This window comes from Arvicanthis niloticus, chromosome 5 (assembly GCF_011762505.2).
Source record: "Arvicanthis niloticus isolate mArvNil1 chromosome 5, mArvNil1.pat.X, whole genome shotgun sequence".
NCBI lineage: Eukaryota > Metazoa > Chordata > Mammalia > Rodentia > Muridae > Arvicanthis > Arvicanthis niloticus.
In genome coordinates this window covers 42380790-42405111 of record NC_047662.1, presented here as the reverse complement: position 1 = coordinate 42405111, position 24322 = coordinate 42380790, and the positions used below count along the sequence as shown (strand labels likewise).

Below are 24322 nucleotides of genomic sequence, written 5' to 3'. Positions count from 1 at the left end.
ACCACTGAAGGCATGTACACAGTGCTACTCACTGAAAAGCAAACAAAAGCAGGAAGATTAGCAAGTGACATCTCAGGGACGCTGCTGCCCACAGCTCAATCCCAGTTCTGCTTCCTCGGGTTTCCTTATCAATCAGCTCTGCACAAGTAAACTGCATCCCAGAACAGCACAGCATGTCAACTAAGGTAGTGTTCCAGAACTAAGTCTGTCCCCCTTCCTCCACACCCCAACCCCGACCCCCAACACACACACACACACACACACACACACACACACACACACACACACACACACTTTTGGCTTTTTGAGACAGTCAAAAGTATCCCAGACTAGCCTTGAACTCTAGCTCCTCCTGTCTCTGCCTCCCAAGTGCTGGGATTATAGGTGTGCAGCACCATACCACGGATACCCCACTTTTCTACCAACAGAACCAGGAAAACAAACCCCACAGGCTAAACAGTAAGCATTGAAGGCCACAGTAGAGAGTGAATAGAGCCCCACCTCCCTCATTCTGAGTGTAGACTTATACTCAGAGTAAGTGAATCTGAGGTTCACTCCAGAGCTACAGATGCACAGGATAACCCCAAACCAGCACAGCACAGGCTCAGGAACTAAACAGAGGGAGGCATCAGCTGCCACCTCAGAAGGCAAGTCAGAATTTGTGAGGACAAACTGGGCTGGCTGCTTGCTAAATCAGAGTGTGGAGCTGGGAGATAACTCAGTTAGTAAAGGACTGAGTTTAATCCCCAGTACTCACATAAAAAGCTGGATTTGGGGTGTGTGTTTGTAATCCTAGTGCTGAGGAGGCAGAGACAAGCAATTTCCCGGGGCTCACTGACCAGCCTGACTACCCTAAAACCAGAAAGCCCCAGGTCCCAGCAAGAGAATTTGTCTCAAAAATAAAATGAGGGAAGTTGATCCTTAGAAGTGACACTGGAGGCTTCCCTATTGCTCATATTACAGAGCTCCACCACTCCTCTCCAGAGGGTGTTGAACAAAGTAACATTCATGTGTTCAGGATGCAATCTAAATTATTCATCCTACAAAGAATCTGAAAAAAAAAAAAAAAAAGTAATCACCTCCCCAGAGGGAAGGACCCTGGACAGATGCCAAACCCCAAAGTCTAGATTACAGTGTCATCAAGGACTTTCAAATTGATACAAGAGCTGCAAGGTGAAGGAGACACAGGAAATAAACACCAAGATGGGAATTCTAAACAGAGCTGAGAAGCTGGAAAATTAATCAAATAGAAATTTGAAAAGTAAAATCTTTGAAATAAAACACCTCAGTCCAGATGTGGTAGAGCATGCCTGGGATGCTAGCACACAAGATGCAGAGGCTGTAAGGTCAAGGCCAGCTCCAGATAAGCTACACAGAAAGGCTCTGCTTCTTTGTTCCTTTATTTATTTTTTTCAGTACCAGAGATTGAACTCAGGATCTCCTGTATGCAAGCCAAACCCTGCTTACTGAGTGAGCCTGAGATCTGTCTTTGTAAAGAAAGGGAAAAAAAGGAAAGGAAAGGGAAAGGGAAAAGGAAAGGAAAGGAGAAAAAGAAAAAGAGGACATTCTACCACTCTGGAGGCTGAAGCAGGAAGCTTTTGTGATCAAGGCTGGCAAGACACTGTCAAAAAGAAAGAGAGAGAGAGAGAGAGAAAGAGAGAGAGAGAGAAAGAGAGAGAGAGAGAGAGAGAGAGAGAGAGAGAGAGAGAACAAACAGAAAGAGAAAAGAAAAAAGAAAGAGAGATAAAGAAAATTTTGATTAAGAAAACAAGGGAAGAAAAAGTAAAAAGACTTACTCCAGTGGCTCAGAGAAGACAGGGAATTTTAAAATGAACTGATGGCTGGGCTGTGGTGCCCACCTTTAATCCCAGCACTCGGGAGGCAGAGGCAGGTGAATATTTGAATTCAAAGCCAAACCTGGTCTACTGAGTAAGCATCAGGACAGCCAAGGCTACACAAAGAAACCCTGTCTCAACTGCTCCCCTCCCCCCACAAAAAAAGAAAAGAAAGAACTGGGTTTGATTACTAATACTACAAAAACAAAGAACAAGTGTCATAGACTTGTGGGATAATACCACAGGCTCTAAAACAGACGCCATGGTGATCCCAGAATGTAAGGAAAAGATGGAGCATTTGCCTTGGCACACACAAGTCCCACCCAGGGTTACATCTCCAGAACTGAATGGAACAGGCAGGATGGTTCCTAACTTCCAGAGCCTAGGAGGAGGTGAGGACATAGGGACCAAGAGGCCACGTCCATTCTGTACTGTCTCAAAAAAAAAAAAAAAAAAAAAAAAAAAAAAAAAAAAGGAAAGGAAGAAAAGAAGAGAGAAGATGCTAAAATTTGAAAGATTCCAAGCTAAAGAAAAGAAACAGAGAGGAAAAACCCTGAATACTGGAGAAATGGCTCAGTGATTAAGAGCACATACAGGCTAGGCCGAGTGGTGCACGCCTTTAATCCCAGTACTTGGAAGCACAGGCCAGGAGATCTCTGTGAGTTTGAAACCAGCCTGGTGTACATAGTGAGTTCCAGGACAGCCTGTGTATTGACATCCTGTCTCCAAGACAGAGAGACTGTGGAACATTAAGCCCTAAATGGAATGTCTCCATTAAATCCCTTCCCTCAGGGCAGGGGAACCCATCCACTTCCACTTCCCAATGCCAAAGAAGAGGGGAAAATGTAAGAGCCAGAGGGAAGGGAGGATGCCAAGGAAACAAGGCCCTCTAAATCAGCAAGCTCAAAGTGCATAAGGACTCACAGCACGCACAGACCTGCACGTGTCTGTACCAGGGCCTCTGTGTATCAGGTCCTCACACATTATGGCTTCTAGTTTAGCACTTTTATGGGATTCCTGAGTGCACAAATTCCTGATTCTTGGGCCTCCTCTAATGTTCTTTTCCTTCTGTTTGTTTGCCTTGTCCAACTCCAATGTAGTTTGTGTTCTCTTATTATATTTTATTTTGTTGTACTTTTTTTAAAAAAAGAAAAAATACATACTGTCTTGTAGAGGACCCAGCCTTGGTTCCCAGCACCCATATGGCAGTTCATAACCAGATCTAACTCCAGTTCCAGGAGATCCCAATGCTCTCTTCTGGTTTTCTCAGGCAATAGGTGTACACATGACACACATATGTACATGCAGGCAAAACACATACACACAGAATAAAAATGAAAAAATAAAGAAGAACAACACAGGCCTTGTGTTAGGGCTGGACTGATTCTGAGGCTTTCTCAGAGACACTGATAAAAGCCAAAGAGAATGCTAATTCTGTGTCCTTGTCCAAGGGCAGTGGAGATACGGGGATCTCTGGAAGCTTGCAAGCAATAAGAGAGAGGCATTACCTCAAACAAGAAGATTGTCCTCTGACCTCCACAGGCATACAGGCATTCTGTAATGCGCGCTCTCTCTCTCTCTCTCTCTCTCTCTCTCTCTCTCTCTCTCTCTCTCTCTCTCTCTCACACACACACACACACACACACACGATCTTTAAGAATGAAGAAAGCAACAGAAATTATAGATATCTAGCTAAATATAAAAAACTTTTTGTTCTTATTGTCTTCAAAATACAATGAAAGAAAATTATTTCATCACAATATTTTCAATCCAAACAGATGTAATACTACAGCAACTACAAAAATGAGGTCAGTGAACACGAAGAAGAGTTGGTTAATGGGCCTAAATAGTGGCAAGGTTTCTACCCTGCATGTGAAGAGTCACAGTATTAACCTCAAGGAGACTGAAGGTTACGTACACACATGACCTTTAGCAGCAGTTCTTAGCTGGGAGAGCTATTATCCACAGGGAGAAATCTGGCAACATCTAGAGATATTCCCGGCTGACACAACTGTGGGAGGTATCTGTGGTACTCTGAGCAGAAAGCCAGGGATACTCACTGCTGAACACCCTAAAATGTGCAAGCTCTACCACGGAATAACATCTCAAATGTCACAGTGTCAGGCTATCCTATTCGCAGCTACTAGAAAAGAAAAAGAAACAGAGGGGCCAAGGGTGCAGCTAACTCTGTAAAGTGCCAGAACTTGGAACACAGCAAAAGGATCAGAAGTTCAAGGACACTGTCAGCTATATACCAAGTTAGGGCTAGCCTGGGGAAAGGGAGACCTGTGAGGTAGCTCAGCAGGTAAAGCACTCGTGACACAAGCTAGATGCCCAAGTGTGACCCTGGAACCCACACAATGGAGAAAGGGGAAAAGTAGCTCCAGGAAGAGTCCTCTGGCTCCTTATGTGTGCTGTGCCACATACATGCCAATTCACGCAACACACACAACACACACAGTAACCATTAACTAATTACCAAATTTTAAAAGAGAAATCATGCCAAAAAATGCCAGCAGATACATTAAAATAGTATACTAAAAATGTTCAAATAATGCAAAAGAAGACAGAAGAACAGGAAAGAGAAAGTACAGAGCACAAGTAGAAACATAATAAAACAGTAAACAGTCAGCCTAAACTGCATGGACAGACGATGGCATGCTTGGTCTAGAAGAAAATGTTCACAAAATAATTGATTATCATTGACCTATATCTAGATATCTCTATATAGTGCATGTATTAGTATTATATTACATATATATATATATATATATATATATATATATATATATATATATATTACAACACAATAAAGACAAATAACAGAGAAACAAAGGCAGAGATTTAAATAGACCTAAAGGACATAAAATGAGGTGCTGGAGCGATGGCTCAGCAGTTAAGAACACGATGTAGTGCTCTTCTCCAGAGAACCCAAGCTGATTCCTAACACCCACTTAGGGTGACTCACAGCCAGCTGTAACTCCAGCCCTAGGAGATCCAGTGCTCTTTTCTGGATGCCATAGGCACCTGAAGTCTCACATCCACATAAGCACACACAGGCACTGACATATTACACATAGATAATATAAATCTGGGCTGGAGAGATGGCTCAGCCGTTAAAGGCTAGGCTCACAACCAAAAATATAAGAGAATATAAATCTTTTTTGTTGTTGTTATTGTTGTTGTTGTTAGGTTTTTCCAGACATGGTTTCTCTGTATAGCCTTGGCTGTCCTGGAACTCACTCTGTAGACCAGGCTGGCCTCTAACTCAGAAATCCGCCTGCCTCTGCCTCCCAAGTGCTGGGATTAAAGATGTGCACCACCACTGCCCGGTTTAAATCTTTTTTTTAAAAAAGAAGATACACGTGAAAATGAAGAGTAAGATGAGATACAATTACTATCTCTTGAGCATACCTGAAATGTACACAACTGACCATCAGGTGCTGACAAGGAGGTGAAGCAACCAGAAGTCCATACTCTGAGGAACATGGTGTGCTTCAGGAATGGAAAGGAACCCTTCAAACTCACCAACTAGTTTATCTGTTTTTCTTTCTGCACGTCTATTTAAACACAATTAAAAAATACTTGGGACTGCAGGCCTAATAAATCCTCTTTAAAATGTAACCATACGCTCTTAGTACTGATGTGCATCATGTAAATTAAGGACACACTCTGTTATGCCAGTGTTTGTGTTGTCCAAGACTGGATGTTCTAAAAACTCTCCTACATCCGTTTTGCCCAGAGTGGCAGAGTCAACGTGTAGGGAAAGGCAATTAGTGACTTGTATTGTTTAAGGACGAAGTGAAACCTTCTCAACTGGCTTCACACAGGGCCCCTTCAAAGACACTACCTTCTGGACAGAGCCCCAGTGCTTCGTAAGTCAGGAGTTCGTTGGCAGAGAAGCAATCATGAAGCTCTATCACGTCGACATCGCTGGGCCCCAGGCCGGACTTCTCGTAGCACTTCCGGGCAGCTTCTTTACTCATATCATAGCCGACCTACATCCATAAATCCATTGCCAAGTAAATAAAGGGCATCAACATTTGGCCTTTTAGACAAAGATTTTAAGAGAGTAATATATGCATAATATTAAAAGCTCAAAATACCACATATATTGAAATCTAAGCTGATTCTGCATTATATAAAAGAATCTATAAAATAATATAAAAATGTACATCTCAAATTTTGTACCCTAAGATATTGAAAAAGGACTTAGAATCTGAGATTCAACTTATACTGTTATGAAATCATAGTGTATAGCTATATGATGAAATCATAGTGTGTAGCTGTGCTGATGAGGTCATAGTATGCAGTTGCACTAGCTGAAGAGGATTTTCAATACATCATTTTAAGCAGACAGTGAAAAAATGGGACAATTTCTACAGGAAAATATGTAACCTGTTTTTGAAGATCATACAGGATTCAATCCATTTTTGCACAGGCCATGCTTGATTTTGATTCAAGGAATAAGGCAAAAATACTATAAAGTGTGCTATGAGACAATCTGAGTATAGTCTGTATGCCATAACCCAATTTCATGGTCTTTGCTGGTCAATGTCCCACTGCAGGGACAAAATACCTAAGAAACAACTGAAGAGCAGGAAAGCTTTTGTTTTGTTTTGTTTTATATTTTAGACAGGATTTCATGTAGCCAAGGCTAGCCTCAAATACACTGTGTAGCAAAGGACGACCTTGTGCTCTTGTTTTTCCTGCCTTACCACTGGAAAAAAATTAGTCTGCTTCATGGTTTTGGAGGTTTCAATCCAAGGTCACTTGTACTAACACACAAGGCCATTGGAAAATTTTACACACACACACACACACACCCCATAGCAGAGAACACAGTAGAACAAGGCTGTTCACCTCATAAAGGCCAGGAGGCAGACAGAGTGCTAGCTTTTTCAACAGCACCTCTGCCCTGAAGCCCACTGAGCTAAGAATCCATCAATGCCTTAGTACTTCTGATTAGGTTGGAGTCCCCAAGAAGCAGTTACCTCCCAAAGACTCCACCTTAAAACACTGCTCAATCAGGGACTAAGTCTCTAACACAGGAGCATATAGGGAACAGTTTAGGTCCAAACCAAAGCACTGATTAAGTTATGTAAGCATTTCAAATTTGTAGCATGTGTAAAACTATTTTATAAACTGCACTTTACCATGCAATTGTTTCTGTGGGCTGAGGACGAATCTTTAATTGTCAATTCACTTTAGGTCTGAACTCTTACTTTCTCTTCAATAAGGGCCCACTCCTTTAATCCCAGCACTCAGGAAGCAAAGTTGACAATTCCTGAATTTGAGGCTAGCCTGGTCTACAGAGAGAGTTCCTGGACAGTCAGGGCTATGTGGAGAAACCCTGTCTTAAAAAAACAAAACAACAAAACCCCCAAGCCCTAAACCAGCATGTCTAATGAATTAAAATACCTTACTCATGGCTCCAACTTAAATAACATCTGGTTAGCAATGTAGTTGAGGCTACCCCTGAATTCCTGATCCTCCTTCTTCTATGCCCCAATTACAGGAGTGTACCAAACCCATCTCATTCACAAATCTTTAAGGATGGGCTACAATGAGAACCTTCTAGATCAAGTTTCTATAATACCTTCCAGAGCTAATGACAATAAAATGCTAGGTTGGAATTTAAAATACTATTTCCTTAATTTGATTTTTTAAAAAAAAGAATCTCTGACATACCAGTTTAATGATGTTGTTTTCTTCAAACGTACTGGGCAGGTCGGTCACCATCTCCTGTGCCACAATTTCCACAGCTTTGGACTGCAGGCCATACTTCTGTACAAACTCCTCACTAGACAGGACTGCTGCTGCAGCACCATCTGAGGTGGGACTAATCAGAAGTGAGAAGAATTACTTATGCCAGCATCTCCTTGGGTTTCAGACTGGGAGCTAGGAGAAGAAAGACCAAGCATGCTTCTAGACAACTCACAGTCTTCTCTGTGATATTTACATTAAGTTGCACATCCATCCTGTTGAGGCTGAGCCTCTAGCAAGACCTCAAATGGTGCTCACTGCTCAGTCTGCATTCTCTCCCTCAAACTCTCACTGAAAGAATCCTGGATATGCATGAGGTGATTTCTGGAGCCTTTCTGTGGAGTGAGTCTAAAAGGCTGCTTTCTGTTAATACTATGAAGATATATGCAGGAACCATCTAGAAGCTAAAAACTAGCAGGTGATCTTCCTGAGATGGTTCTGCCTTGGATTAAAATCTACGATGGGTTTACTAATGCAGTCAAGGCCCGGGATTTTTCATTTTAGGAAAGATTCCTGCTATTTATATGCCTTTCTTGTTAATATTAAATATATATAACAATCACTGCCTTTTAACCAGATTTCTGCACAACAGTGAAGATGTACTATCTTGTAGTGATGCTATATTGACAAATAGATGACTTTTTAATTCTTAATGATGATCTTATAAGAATTCCTAAAATTATATTAGTAATTTTTAAGTTCTTCTATAATAGGACTACTATTAAATCTTTTCTGATGTCAAAACTGCAATGAGAACTCTGCCAGTCTTAAAGTGTCCTGAGTTGATCGCTTCTGAGATAGCAAGCAGGCTTCTACTACTCAGAGTACATTCTAAGAGGTTGTACCATTAACCAAAGGTCATAAAAGGTAATGGTTTGAACCATTAACCAAAGGTCATAAAAGGTAATGGTTTGAACCATTAACCAAAGGTCATAAAAGGTAATGGTTTGAACCATTAACCAAAGGTCATGAAAAGGGAAAGAAGGATTTACCATAGGTGGAAGGACAGAATATAAAATACTAACTGGGTTTATCTATACAGAACTTCACTAATACTTAGTCACAAAAGTTATGGTTTTTAACTCTCCGTGAACCTGTTAAGCTAGTGACAGATATTGAGTGTTTATCTAGATAATTACTCTTAATGGACATGCATATAACATTCTCTGCTGTAAACTTCTTATTCAATTTATGATTTGAATTCATGTTTGAGCTTCTAGTGAACTTTTGTAAAATAAAAAAAAATGGATGCTTGGAAAACTCATGTGATCTATTCTCCTAGGAAAAGTACAAAAGACTAGGAAAGATCACAGTTGGAAGATACAACACTGGAGAGAAAGCATTGGGAGTAAGGCATTGGGAGCAAGGGCACTGTGACATCAGAGCAGGAGGAGAAAGCAGAATTAGAGAATGCAGAGTGGGAATGACTTAGAAACTATAGGTAACATAAAAAACTAAGAGCAGTGTGCAGAATGCAGAGGGAAAGAGGAAAAAGAAGAAGCTGCCGAGAGCAGAAGGAACAGGCAGGCTTTTCCTTACCATGGGACAGAGAAGGTATTTTCTTAATAGCAAGGCAGGCTTAGTCTTACTAAAGAGAACAAAGCTTTCTTCTTACAGACTTATTTTAATTTATTTATCAATAAAAGGGCAGAAGCTTTTTCTTTCTCTATGCAATAAAGATTGGAACTCATTTTTCATTCAGAATGAGTGAGTTCTTTCTGCACCAGTGCTTGGTCTTTTTCTCCATATTCTTATGTAAGTATGGATGTCTCTCTGTGTGTGTGAGTATGTAATTATGAGATAAGTATGTAAGCTGGACTCAACTGGTTGGAATAGAGATTTATGAATGTGTATGCATGAATCTGTATATGAATTTATATGAATTTAATCCATATTTGTTTGTCTAAAAGCTTTTCTTTCTGGGACCGTGATTCTCTTCTCCTGGTTCAGTAGAAGTTTACTGCTCCAAACTTCCCCGTCACCTGACAAGTGAGAGGCATCTGGACAGGCTCTCTAACAATCAAGCCTTTACTTAACCTTCTGCTGTTTTACTATGAGGTGCTAAGTGCCAGAGACTACAGTTTTTGGCCCAAAAGGAACTCAGGCAGGTCAGCTACAGTAGCAAAGTGACTCAGACCTAAGATAGGTAAACATTTTATTATTATACAGCAACCATAAGTATCTCGCAAAACCAAGTCTTACCCCCACTGAAGCTCTTCCCCCTCCACTGCCACAAGAAGAACCAAGAAGAAAGAACTGTGGGGGCTGGCCCCCAGCAGACATGACTATGGGCTCACACCACTCCAGCTCTGTTATACCCTAGCTCAGTCTGAAACCCTTTTGGAAGCTGGGACAGACTAAAGCAGGAATATAGAAAATCCAGAGGTAAGTCTCCTGAGATCTCAACACAGACCTACAGTAAGCTGGGAAAGGAGGTGGCACACACCCGAGGCCCCCAGTGAGTTGGGAAGGATTTTCTAGGTAGGCTGTCCCTCAGTCTGTAACAGGTGACAGCTGACCTTTTTTTTTTTAACTGCATCCCAGTCAGTCTCGCACTCAGCCAGGAGTGTACACAAGACTACACAGTACTGAGTCCATGTTCCAGGAGTGAGAGTGGCAGGCAAGTTTCAAGATGTGACTATGAGCACCGTCAGAGCTACAATTCCTTCTCTCCTTTCTGCTCTTATCTGTCACAGAGTAAAACTTCCTGTATTAAAGTCTACAGGGAAACCAAGCTGCTCCAAGAACCCTGGGGCCGCACTGGCATCTAAGGCACGTTTTAATAAATAAACAGTGAGCAGTCAAAGCAAACAGAAGTTACTAGAGAGGGAAGAAGTAAAACCTATCTTTTCATGACAGGAGGGGCTCAGCCTCAGAGCAGCCACAGGAAATAAGGGTACACTCTCCTGAAGTAACCAGAGTGAGGAGCACAGTGGTTATTCTATAGAAGCTGCAGAGACAGCATAAGGGTTAGCCACCAAGGGACAGGTAGGGAGGAGAGCGGTCATGTCTAGGAAATGTTACCATGCTTTTCTTACCAGCACTGTAAGATAGTCAGGAAATCGAAAACTTGTTTTGATTTCATTATTTCATCTAAGCTGTATTCATCTTGGAACTGGGAATACCTAAACACAAGATAAGTGGTTATAAGAAGTGAAGAAGCAACTGTAAGGCAGGCAGACCTCTGAGTTGGAGGCCAGCCTGATCTACAAAATGAGGTCCAGAACAGCCAGGGCTACACAGAGAAACCCTGGAAAAAAAAAAAAAAAAAAGGAGGAGGAGGAGTCAGGCAGCCATCATCAGATATAGACCTGTGACCTTGCATGCTCAGAAACACAGGGCAAAATAAATCCAATTCTTTCTTTATAATTCATCCAGTCCATGATATTTTTATGGTGTTATTGGCAAAAGAAAATGACCAAACATTGTACATGTTTGGCATTGCTTTTATACAGATTGTAATTATGAGGCAGCAGTTCAGTTCCCAATGGATCACTTTCCCACAGAAAACACTGAGTTCATGCTATGAACCACCAATAAACACATTCAAAGATTGTTGATCGACAATAAATCTGAATACATCTGATATCATTTACTTTAGATTATTTTTTGGATATAACTAATTATGCTGTTTTTCCACAATAAGTTAATAACATTAAAGTGACTGAAATCCATCTCAGTTATAAACTTAATATGCATTTTACAATTGTTTTTGCTGTACAAAGACATGAACCGAGGACCTCACATATGCTAATCACTAGCTCCACCACTGATCTACATCAGCAACCCCAGTTAAAATTTTAATACCTGTCACTCTTATTCTTATTTAAAAGCATCATTAAAGCTAGGTGGGAAAAACCATGTCTATAATCCCAGTACTTAGGGAGCTGGTGCAGAAGGATGCCATAAATTAGAGGCTAGCCGGGGCTACAGGGCTACTCTCTCAAACTCTGACTCCCCTATAGAAAGAAAGAAAGAAAGAAAGAAAGAAAGAAAGAAAGAAAGAAAGAAAGAACAAATCATTAGGCAGAACTGATATTTTAAGTATAAATAAGCCAAGAACTAGAATGGCAAAAGCAAACAATATATGATTTGGGTGTAAGTCCTTCTTTTATAAAATACATAAGCATCCAAGTCAGTATCATTGAGATCTCACAGTTGGTTTCTGAGAGTACAATTGCATATCACACAGCAGGACAGACCAGATTTTCATGTCATGCCTCTGAAATACTTACGGGTTATTAACTGAGTGTTTATGATTTTTCCATCCAATTTTTGCAAAGTGCTCAACTTTTGTTCCTGCAGAGAGAGCAAACATCTATCAATGTGCTGTTTTCTGCAGCTCATTACCCCAAACGTCACAGTGGAACTCAGTGTTTGGCTAAATATCACCATAGTTTCTCTTGCACTGATATCAGGGTTAAAGACAGTGATCACTCATATAATTTGTTATCATTAAATATGAGTGTTTCATAAATTGAATCAAGAGATGTATGAGATAAAAACAGTTCAAACTGTCTGTTCTGTTTAATATAATTAGGATTCAGTTTCAAAAACTAGAAAATACAGCCTGGAGCCATAGTGCATAGCTAGAGAGTACTATCCTCTGTGATCCAGCGTCTGACAGACATTCCCAAGCCTGGCATGAGTGGGTGTGCCAATCACATCTCCAAGGCCTGGTGAACAGTCCCCACAACTTCCCTTTAAGATACAGCAGAAGGGTCTTTAGAAAGTTACATCTAGTCAATTACGCATGCTTTCCAGATCTTGACGGGGGTATTAGTTTTGTGTTGTGTTGTGTTGTGTTTTGAAACAGGGGAGCCTTTCGCTGGCCTGGAACGCAGTATGTAGCATATGATAGCTTTGAACTCACAGAGCTCTGCCTGCCTCTGCCTCTCAGGTGCTGGGATTGAAGGTGTGCACCACCATCGCCCAGCCAGAATAGGTTCTATTCTGAGGATGTATTTATATACAGACTGAGGTGCTCGAACAGTGTGATACGGTTACCAGAAAAACTGTGGCCAAGTGCAGGACTCACAGTTTTCGCAGGTAGTGCCAAACACCTATAATCCCAATGCATAGGAAATGCATAGGAAGTGGAAGCAAGGAGGACCGAGAGGTTAAGGCCAGCCTGGACTACACTGAACCTTGTCTCAAAAAATACAACACAACAGGGAAAGATGCTATGGTACATGTCTTTAATTCCAGGACTTAGGTTAGGAGGCAGAAGCAGGTTCTGAGTTTGAAACCAGCCTGGTCTACACTTTCAAATTCCAGGTTAGCCAAGGCTGTACAATAAGATCCTGCCTCAAAATAAAATAAAGACCAAGGGTAAAAATTATAGAAAAGGAGATTTGAAGGTTTGTTGTTGTTTCTGGTTTGGCCTGAGATATTTTATTGGTTATTTTTGTTTTATTTTGTTTTTAAGATGGCTTTCCATAGACCAGCACATCTACAGAGCACCTCCTAGACAAGGACCCTGCTGATCACTTACTTGGTATTTCTTAAGCCTGATACTAGCCAAAGACTAGATGACCACTAACTCTGAACTGCCAATTAATTGTTATTGGATGTTGCCAGGCATAGAAGAAAATATCTGTAATCCCAGCACGTGTGGGTGGAGAAAGGAAAATTGAGAGTTCAAGGTCAGCCTCAATTACATAAATCCCCCCCTCAAATGTTCCCCTTCTTTAAAAAAAGATTTGGCTGTTCAAAGAATATACTTAGTATAAAAAGATTCCAACCTCCTAGAATTTAATTATAAGAACCACAAAAATCTGCTGAGTCTATCAAGTTAAGTTAAAGGCACAATAGTTCATGCCTATAAACTCGGCACTCAGAGGGAGAGTCAAGCAAGAGGTCGGTCGGCATGAATCCCAAGCTAGCCTGGGTTACACACTGAGCTCTAGGCCAGCCCAGGCTACACTGTAGACCCTGTCAACAAACAAAAACAAATTCAACTATTTCAAATTTTAGACTAGAAAATTATTAAGCCATTCAAAGTAATATAAAACTTAGAAAAACATATGAGTTTAAAAATACACCAGAACCAGGATTTCTAAGGCCAGGGGAAGGTGCTACATCTGTCTCTATAGGCTCCAAAAATAATAAAAACAAGAAGGAAAAGCATAAGTGCAGAGTACCATATAATCAGAAAAGCCAGGAGAACGGCAGTACCCAAACCTCAGAAACTCTGTAAGTTAAGAAAAAGAAAAGACTAATGCAAAAAAAGGCCAAATCCCAACCACAACCCTTTTGGGTAACAAGAGCAGACAGAGGAAAAGCAGTAAAGGAGAGAGGACAGGAGCCAATGGCGGCCCACAGTCGCTGGAGAGAACTATGCCCTCCCCAAGTGTGAACACTCAGAGGAAAATGTTCCTATAATAGAAATAAAGGGCTTGTTTAAAATTTCCATTTATTTGTATGTGTATGTGTGTACATGATATTTGTATGTGCTGTATGGGCACTAGGGCATGGGTGTGCATTTGTGTGCATGGTATTTGTATGTGGCATATGGGCACTGGTGATTTGACTCGATTCCTCATGATTGCACAGCAAGGGTTCTTATCCGAGCCTTCTTCCAAGACTCCTAGAAATAAAAGTTGAAACTAAATAAATTTTAAAAATTAGTTATAAACAGTGACATTACTTTTTAGAGTCATCATCAAGCTGATCTGAAAATTCATGTGAAATGGATAATTTACTGGAGAAATAGAGATGACTAAAATTGATCCCATTAGAAACAAAATAGTTCGGGCTGTAGAGATGGCTCAGTGGTTAAGAGCACTGACTGCTCTTCCAGAGGTCCTGAGTTCAATTCCCAGCAACAACATGGTGGCTCACAACCATCTATGATGGGATCTGATGTCGTCTTCTTGTGTGTCTGAAGAGAGTGTACTCATATACGTAAAATAAATAAATCTTAAAAAAATAGTTAACCTAAAAAAAAATAAAGAAAACTAGGTTGAGAATGTGCATCAGTTGGTAGGAATCTTGCCTAGCATGTAGGAATCCCTGGGTTCAATCCTAAGCAAAAATGGGATATGGTGACACAAGCCTGCCACCCCAGCACTCAGGAGGTGACAAAGGGAGGACATCCTCAGTTACTGAAGAGTCAGGGGCTACATTAACCTTGTCTCAAAAGAGAGAAGAGGGGATGGCAGAAGGAAAGAGGAAAGAACAAAGGACGAACAGAAAGAACACAGACAAATCACCAGACAACTACCTCTATTTGCCCCCCAAAACTCTGACTCAAACAGCATCACACAGAATTCTACCACATCTATAAAAAGCATGAGGTTCCAGTGTTCCATAAATGGTTGCAGAGTATTAAAAATGAAAACCAATCTTTTTATGAGGCAAGTATAAAACTAAAACACAGAAAACCCAGGGCTCTGGGCCAGGGCCAGCGATGGAGCGCTTGACTCGAACAGGCCCAGGATCCCCAGCATCACAGGAAATGAGCAAACTTCTGTGTGATTTCAATGTGACAAATGAAGACTAACTATTAAAGACCTAAATAAAGTAACATCTAAACTCAAGAAATAGAATCAAAAAAGGGGAGGGAGTCATCGATTATAGCAGTACATGATGGTACACACCTGTAATCTAGGAACTTAAGAGCCAGGGATAGGAGGATGAGGAGTTCAAGGCCAGCCTGGATATACAGAGCTCTGGCCAGTCTGTGCTTCATGAGACCCTGTCTCTAAAAAAATAAAAGCAAGCCAGGCGGTGGCAGCACACACCTTTAAAACTAGCACTCAGGAGAAAGAGTCAGAGGCAGGCAGACCCCGGAGTCTGAGGACAGCCAGGGCTATACAGAGGAGCCCTGTCTTGAAGAAAAACAAAAACAAACAAACAAAACGCTGAAAATTAAACAGTAGGGGGATGGAGAGATGGCTCAGCAGCTAAAAGCACTGGCTCCTCCTACAGAGGACCTGGGTTCAATTCCCAGCACCCACATGGCTGTTTGCAACTCCAGTTTCAGGGGATCCACTGCCCTCTTCTGGTCTCTGTGGACACCAGCTATACAAGCGGTGCAAAGACATACACACAAGCAAAATAGTCATGCACATTAAAAATAAAATTCTTTTAAAAATTCAAGTAAAATTATGAAAGGCTTTTAAGACAAAAGGGGGATTATTTATGAGACGATTAATGAAGCTAGAATCAGGTGTAAAGGTTGGGTAACCATATCATGTCAACATTAAGTTATTTTTTTCTTGAAGCAGGGAGAGCTTGAGGTCTTGCTATGTATGGTATCTGGACTGCCTTGGGAGGTCTGGACTCAAGCAAGTCCCCAGCAACAGCTCAGGCACACACATCACCATACTTGATTTGATATTAATTTCTTGATTTTGATTATTACATTTGATTGGATTTGACATATATATCTATGTGTGTGTGTGTGTGTGTGTGTGTGTGTGTGTGTGTGTGAACTATGTTAATTTGATTGTTATAATTTGCTGTGCAATTCTGTAACTTACTCATTTTTAGGCACAGTATGTAGCCCTAGCTAGTCTGGAACTCACTGTGCGGATCAGACTGGGATTAAAGGTGGATGCCACTACTCTGGGCCTGCTCTTAAATTTTTAAGTTATACAATAATATAGAGAAAGACACCAAAAAAAAAAAAAAGCAAAGCAAAATATAAATGATCTAGAGATAAAGGCATTAGGAATGTTTCATGCAACATTGTCATGAAGTCTGAAATTATTTCAAAACAAATGTGAAAACCGACAGTGGTTGTGGCTCGAGCCTTTAAACCTAGCAGGGAGCAGAGGTAGGCAGAGCTCTGCAGGTTTGAGGCCAGCCTGGCCTACAGAGCAAGTTACTGTGTGCAGAGAAACTCTTGCCCCCAAAATAAGGAAAGAAAGAGAGAAAGAAAGGAAGGAAGAAGGAAGGAAGAAAGAAGGGAGGGAGGGAGGGAGGGAGGGAGGAAGAAAGAGAAAGGAAAAACCACCAGAGCAACAGCTCTTCATAAGTCTAAAAGTGAGTCATACTATCCTCCCAACTGAGAACCATGAACAGTTTCAATGTTTAAGCAATTGGGCCAGGGAGATGGCTCAGTGGGGACAAGACATTGCTACACAAGGCTCCCGACCTGAGTTTGATGTGCAGGACCTAGTTAAAAATCTAGATGCAGCAGCACATATCTGTAATCACAGTGGACCTATGGAGAGATGGGAGACAGAGAGAGAAGAACCATCCACAAGCCCCAGGACCACTATCCTGGAGTACACAGTGCAGGGCAGAAGCAGGAAGAGAGACCCTGCCTTGACAAGGTGGTGGGTGAGATCTGATTCCCAAAAGCTGCCCTCCCACCTCCACATCACCACCACCACCATCATCATCATCACAAACAAAATTGTAATCTGGTCACATTCATTATCTAGAAAGTGAGGAAACTTCAAAGTATTTATGACATTCAAATAATTCGTTGCAAAAGTCTTTATAACTTTATTTGCAAAGTAGATTTTTAAAATAACAACCCAAGATGATTACTTAACCCAGCGCTCGACTGAAGAATCAGGGTTACTTACAATCTTCCACCCACAGTGCTATGATATCAACCACATATAAACACCTTCCATATGCTGCAGGTAAACCCAGAAGGTATTCATGGAAGAGAAATTGCTAGGTTCCCGTTTTCTTGTCTACCAGCAACTTGTGACAGTCTGACTTCCTCCTACTGAGCCTACAACACTAGCAAGCCTAGCATAACTGGAGAACAGGTATTATCAGCATGGCTTTCATGTCTTCCTGCTATTATAGTTAAGACGAAAGCCAGGCTGGGGGACTCAGTCTCCAGTGCTGTAAAGGAAGAAGAGCAGAGCCAGCGTGAGCAAGGTCCTGTAGTCACCTGTCAGCACCCATAGACACAAATACATAAATACAACTGAAAAAGGCTCTCCTTGCTTCACAGTGACAGTTACTGACTTCACGGTTGGGAATCTGCTGTTCTCATAGGATCTCCACTTCCCAGTGAGATATTAAGCCCTCATCTGTAACATTATCAAAGGACCTCAAAGATATTCCTAATACCCTCCCTCCTAAACTCTAATGTTGAAAGCCTGGCCTCAATGGCTAGGAGATGGGGCCTCTACAGGAGGGAGGCAGTGAACAGAAGAATGCTTATGTCCTGACCAACATCCCAGGCTGAAATCTTAACTGCCGAGCTATCTCTCCAGCCCTCCCATCCTGGAATCTAATCCCCAAGGTGCTAGTATCAGGAGCAGGACTTCATGAACAGGGTTAATATCCTTACAAAAGAGGCAGGGGAGGGGGGCTGTGAATGTAGCTCAGTTGGTAGAGGGCTTGTATAGCCCCAGGTTCAATCCCCAGCACCCATGAAGTAAGTGACAATCACTCATAACTCCAGTTCTAGAGGATCTGATGACCTCTTCTGGCCTCCAAGGGCACTAGGCATGCATGTGATACAAGGCAAAATACCACACCCATTAAAAAAAAAATCTTTTCAAAAATACTTTATATCTTAAATATCCCTATATCTTCCACGTGTCTTTAACAAATACCTGCTGTTTCTTATTGCATGAACATAAGCAATAATAAGCCTGAAAGGTTTTTGCTGTTATTCTGAGGCAGGATCTCACTATACATGCTTGGCTGACCTAGAATTCATTATATAGACCAAGTTGGTCTTGAACTCAAGGAGATCCAAATGCTTCTGTGCTGGAATTAGCATGGGTCATCACGCCCAGCCTCTAAAAAAGGGATTCTCAATCTTCCTACTGCTGTGACCCTTTAATATAGTTCGTCATGGTATTGTGACTCCTAAGCATAAAATTATTTTTGCTGCTACTTTATAACTGTAATTTTGCTACTGTTATGAATTATAAATATCTATCATGCAGGATAGTCTTAGGTGACCCCTGGAAAAGGTTGCTTGACCACCCCCAAGGGGCTGAGACCCCCAGGTTAAGAACCACTCCTCTAAAGGGTGTTTTTTTAACATACCATATTTAACATATCATATTTAACATACCATATTTAACATACCATATTTTTCCATATGTTCTTTCCCAGCACACCCAAACAGCTGAGCAGCAAGTGGATGGGCAGACAATCCATACTTATTGATTAAGACATCAACATGTTTGTCAATCGGATGGGACCGATCTGAAAACTTAGAGGGAAAAGTAAAGTTTAATGAGCAGCTGACATAAACATGTCTCTTGCAACTTACACTATTGTCAAGACGTTTATCTGTCCTGAGAGCACCATATACCAAAATGAGCAATGTGAATAAAATCATCAAGAAATACTTTGTAGCAGGAAACATGAAAATATGGGTATGGTGGCCCCACCACTTGGGAGGTAGAGGCAGGAAGGTCAAGAGTTTAAGACTTAAGCCTTAGTTACATAGCAAGTCAGAGGCCAGATTGAGACACGCAGGACCCTGTCTCTCTAAACAAACACATACATACATACATACATACATACATACATCTATCTAATCCCCAACATGCTAGTATCAGAAGCAGGGCCTTCATGAACCTCTTCCTTACAAGAGGTTGGGTCTGTTATGTGTGTGTGTGTGTGTGTGTTTGTGTGTGTGTGTGTGTGTTGAGGTGTGGTCTGCTAAATTCTATACCAAGATGTCTAGGCCTGCAAGTGAATTCTTATGTTTATAAGCTTTTGTTGTGCAAACCTCGTTCCTTAATTTAAAACTACTGGTTAAATAAAATTGGCAACAGATGATTACTGGAGGGATTAGAAGTAGGTGGGTTTGGAGTTATCTGGTTGAGGGTGAAAGAAAGGGAGAGGAGAGACAAAAACCATGAGGAGGAAAGAGGTTGCCTTGGGGTAGGTGAGTCATGAAAACAAGGCCCACGAAGGCTGGCCAATCAGAGTTAAGAGAAGCTCAAATGGAACATGGCAAATTATAACTTGGGGTTATTGATGGGGAGGTAGATTCTAATAACCTGGAGTACAGATATTTGCCCAGCTCTGGTGTATTAAATGCTTATCATAAACACAAACACTGTATGTCTTTTATCCTGGAACTGAGTTGATCCAAAGCGGAACAGAAACCCCAATTTTTAGATTAAATATTACTAAAACAAATATCTACTTGATTTTTTTTTCTTTTTTATTTCTCCCAGTTTTTGTTTTTGAGATAGGGACTCTCTATATAGTCCTGTCTGTCGTGGAACTCATTATGTAGACTGGCCTAGAACTCATAGAGACCTGACTACCTCTGCTTCCCTAGTGCTGAGATCACTGTGCTTGGCTTATTAATTCTTTGAAGAGATGTTTCCACAGCCAAAGAGATGGGTCAGTGGGTAAAGGCTCTTCCCACAGGGGCTGATGACCTGAGCTTAATCCCTGGTGCCTACATGATCAAACAACAGACCCAGAAAATAGTCCTTGGACCTCATCTTTCATACCACGCCATGGGAAGACACACACACACACACACAGAGTAAGTGTGAATTTAAACATTTCTCTTGGGATTTTAAGATATTTGTTATTTTATAAGTATGGGTGTTTTGGCTACATGTATGTTTATGTACCTTATGTGTGCCTAGTTGTTGAGGCCCTCACTTTGCCTCAACATTTTTCGGCTAAGTGCTCTGGTCAAGAGAGAGAGTGGGGCTGGAGGGGCAAGCGACTCGAAGAATGGAGACAAGACAGGGTGTGTGGTCAGATCTTAAGTCTCGTCCTGTCTCTCCTCCCGTCTCTCTCTCTCTCTCTCTCTCTCTCTCTCTCTCTCTCTCTCTCTCTCTCTCTCTCTCTCGTCTCTTTTTATTGAAAAGAAATCTGGGGTATTTATAAACACAAGCAGGAGAACACAGGTGAAAACACTTTACCACGTGCACCATACAGCTGAGGTCACTAAACAGCAAAACAAGCTATGTGGGATAAACAATATATTTATCAGAGTGTGCTTCAGCTGTTATAGGCTTTTGACAACCAAGTCTTTCATCAGGGTATATGGTTCCAGATGGCTGCAAAGTTGATCTAGCCACTTTCTACTAAAGTCGGCTCCCAACACCTAGTGACCTCAGATGGTTGTGAGCCACCATGTAGATGCTGGAAATCAAATGCAGGTCCTCTGGGAAAGCAGCCAGTATTTCCTAACTGATGAGCTATCTCTCTACCCAGTGAATTAAAAAAACAAAACCAACCAAACAAACAAAAAACAAAAACGGGTTTACCAAACCTTCACTATCCCCTATTTAGCAGTAACTGAATGCAGAGAATAAAGGCGAGAATGTGCCAGCCTAAGATTCTGTTCATTGGGCATTTGGATTGGGGAGAAAGGGACAAATGATGAGATTCAATCAATATGCAAATATGATTCTATAAACCCAAAGTAGATGTTATAAGGATAAAAACTGAGTGGGAAACCAGAGCTTATGACAACAGTCAGAGGCTTAGGTGGGGCTGTGAAGGGCTAAAGAAAAAACAGTTTGGGCAGATGGGGCAATGAGAACAGACATCCAAAGCAGGAGTGTAACTGGGAATTTCAGATGCAGAGCTAAGCCGGATGAGGATAACATAGTGTCATAGTGTCCTAGTTCAATCCCCAGAACCCACCTGGGAAGGAGAGACCCAATGCCTGATAGTCTAACCTCCAAACCTAAAGCATGGCATGTGCACACCCACCCTCCCACACATGCGTCACACACCACACACACACACTCCCATACACTAACAAAAATATTTAAAGGATGTTACTGAAGCACCTTGGGACCACGTTGCAGGACAGGTGATGGACAGGATCACATCCTCCAGAACTGCTTACTTATGCAAACCTCTTGCCCTCTGTTTAAAACTAAGAATCCTGGCAGCACCCTGAAGATGGACTTGAGGAGCCTGAATCTTTTGATCTCTTCCTTGTCCTGGTATGGCCTTGTTGAATAAATCTCTCCACTTTATGTCATTACTCATCTGTTTAAGTGGCATATGTAGGGTACATCACCAAGCCTAGACCCCTGGAGTTGGAGGAGCCTAGGCTTTTACCTAAAAACTCCAATTAAACCTTGAAGGGGCTGATGAGATGGTTCAGGTGCAGGGGAGTAAAGGCACTTGTTATCTGAGTTTGATTCCTGGGAACCTCATAGTGGAAGGAGGGAAGTGATTCCTGCAAGGAATGCCACCATAGCCGCTGACCTCTGAGCACCCATCCCAAAAATATACTCTCTCCCACCCACACAAATATAATTTTGGAAAACTTGAATATATCTTGTTTATTTAAAAAAATGTATCAGCATTCATTTCAACAAGTAATCAATATAAGGATGAGAGATATTTTACTTTTTTCAGGCAGGGTGAGCCCTGGCTGTCCTGGAAATCACTGTGTAGATTAGGCTGGCTTCAAACTCACAGAGATCCACCTGCCTCTGCCTCGTGAGCTATATTCTTTTATCAAATTAAGTCTTTGAAATACTGTGTATCTTATATACCTATGACATATCCCAATTTATAAATCAATTTTCACTGGGATTATTTCATGCTCATTACATTTATATTTCATAAAATCATAGTTATAAAAATAGATTTACAGGGGCTGGAGAGATGGCTCAGTGATTAAGAGCACTGACTGCTCTACCACAGGTCCTGAGTTCAATTCCCAAGCAACCACATGGTGGCTCACAACCATGTGGTAAAGGGATCCCATCTGTAAAGGGATCCTATGCCCTCTTCTGGTGTGTCTGAAGACAGTGATAGTGTGTGTGTGTGTGTGTGTGTGTGTGTGTGTATCTTTAAAAATAAATAAATAAACAAACAAATATATTTACAGGCCCAAGTTATTCCAAACACACTCAAAAGTTTTTCAATAATGAAACAGTATTAATTTAACCTTAAATTAATTAAAGTTAAATTTAAAATTCAGTTGTACTCAATAGTAAGATATGCCAGTGGACCCCTGCAAGTTCCAGCTGCTACAACTAGTTCTCTCAGTGAAGCAAGCATTCCTTAAAAGCATATTTACCGCCGGGCAGTGGTGGCACACGCCTTTAATCCCAGCACTTGGGAGGCAGAGGCAGGTGGATTTCTGAGTTCGAGGCCAGCCTGGTCTACAGAGTGAGTTCCAGGACAGCCAAGGCTATACAGAGAAACCCTGCCTCAAGGAAAAAAAAAAAAAGGCAAAGCATATTTACTTGGTGTGTGGGGTGGGGGTGAGTGCATGAGCAAACCAGGGCACAGATGACAACTTGCAGGAATCAGTTCTTTCTTACCATAAGATTGCCCTCAGATCAGCAGGCTTGGCAGCCCACTGAGCCAGCACACCAACAGGCTCTCCTTCCTGCTCAAAAGAGTAACTCTTGCTTCTGTGAGAAGGAACTGTTGCTTTTGTGCAGAGCATACCTAATGAGTGGAAAGCAGTGCTGTGTGACCTGAAGGAGATAAATCAGACAAACAGAAAACAGAATGGAGGCCAGACAGGAGGCTGACCCTCAGTCAGAGACCCACATAAGGGCCAGACACAAAACAGCAAGTTGTTTTTGTTAAAGTAACAAGGAACCTGCCTGGAGAGAAGAGAGTCAGAAGTTCAAGATCATCCCCAACTACAAAGTGAGTCTGAGGCTAGTCTGGGCTTCAGGAGACCCTGTGATAATAAAATAAAATGTCAAATCACGAGCTGGAGAGATGGCGCAGCAGTTTAGAGCACTTGCTACTCTTCTGGAGAACTCAAATTCTGTTACCTGCCACATTGTGAGGCCAAATAACTCTAAATCCAGGGGATTTCATACTGTCTTATGGCCTCTGAGGGACCCAAACACATGTAGTATACAAGCACACACAAAAACAGAAGCATGCACACGTACACAAAGAAATAAAAGTATATAAATCTTAAAATATATGTATTTTTAAACATCAAATCAAATTTTATGTTGCTTACTAACCGACTCTATGATGGTCAGATGGACAGTTTTCTCATAATGTTAAAACAATTCCAAAATAACTATAAATTACTCACTTTTCCTCCAAGGGGTCCCTTCTCCATCTTCTCAAACCCAAGAGCCAACACACAATGTGCTATACCTTAAAAAATGTAATTATTTCAAAAATTTTAATTTCCAGGTACCCAACAAAATACTATTAAAATTTTAAGTTAATATAATTTTTAAAAATATTTTTAATTATACTATCAAAAATTTTCTTTTAAAAAAAGAAAGAACTGGGCTGGAGAGAAGGCGCAGAGGTTAAGAGCACTGACTGCTCTTCCAGAGGTTCTGAGTTCAATTTCCACCAACCACATGGTGACTCACAGCCATCTGTAATGGGATCTGATGGCCTTTTCTGATGGGTCTTAAGACAGCTACAGTGTGCTCATATAAATAACAAATAAATATTTAAAAAAAAAAAAACCTGCTGGAAGACGCAGTTCAGTGGCAACCAGCATGTGGCAGCAGGCTGGGAGGTCTGAGCTCCATCACCAGCATAAAGAGGGCAGGAAGGAGGGGGGAAGTGAGGGGGGAGGGAGGGGGAGGGAGGGAAGAAATAGTGGCGGGAGGGAGGAGTGAAGGAAGGAGTGGAAGGAGGAAGGGAGGAATGGAGGGAAGGAGGGAGGGAAAGCTGGAGAGAGGAAGGTAGGGAAGGAGGGAGAGAGGGAGGGAGGGAGGGAGGGAGGGAGGAAAAAGGAGGGGCATCAATTTTATCAAACAATAAGATGATAAAGCTCCAAGAGGTTGAAGGGTACCAGCTTAAGCTTTAAGATTACAATCTCCAAAATTTATCAAATGAGT

General features: G+C 41.5%; 1 protein-coding gene across 5 annotated transcripts in view; it reads right to left on the bottom strand.

Annotated features, from left to right (window-relative positions):
• Scp2 (sterol carrier protein 2) overlaps window positions 1-24322 on the bottom strand; it is a 91919-nt gene that overhangs the window by 34085 nt on the left and 33512 nt on the right. For all 5 annotated transcript variants that reach the window (XR_013110527.1, XR_013110528.1, XM_076934504.1 and 2 more), the window contains exons 5-10: window positions 23554-23618; window positions 18621-18747; window positions 11837-11900; window positions 10640-10726; window positions 7527-7677; window positions 5686-5833 (exon numbers count right to left, since the gene is read on the bottom strand). Coding sequence is in view for 3 of the 5 variants with exons in the window: in XM_076934504.1 (XP_076790619.1) it covers window positions 5686-5833; window positions 7527-7677; window positions 10640-10726; window positions 11837-11900; window positions 18621-18747; window positions 23554-23618 (642 nt within the window). In the remaining 2 variants the exon portion in view is untranslated. The remainder of the gene's footprint in view (window positions 1-5685; window positions 5834-7526; window positions 7678-10639; window positions 10727-11836; window positions 11901-18620; window positions 18748-23553; window positions 23619-24322) is intronic.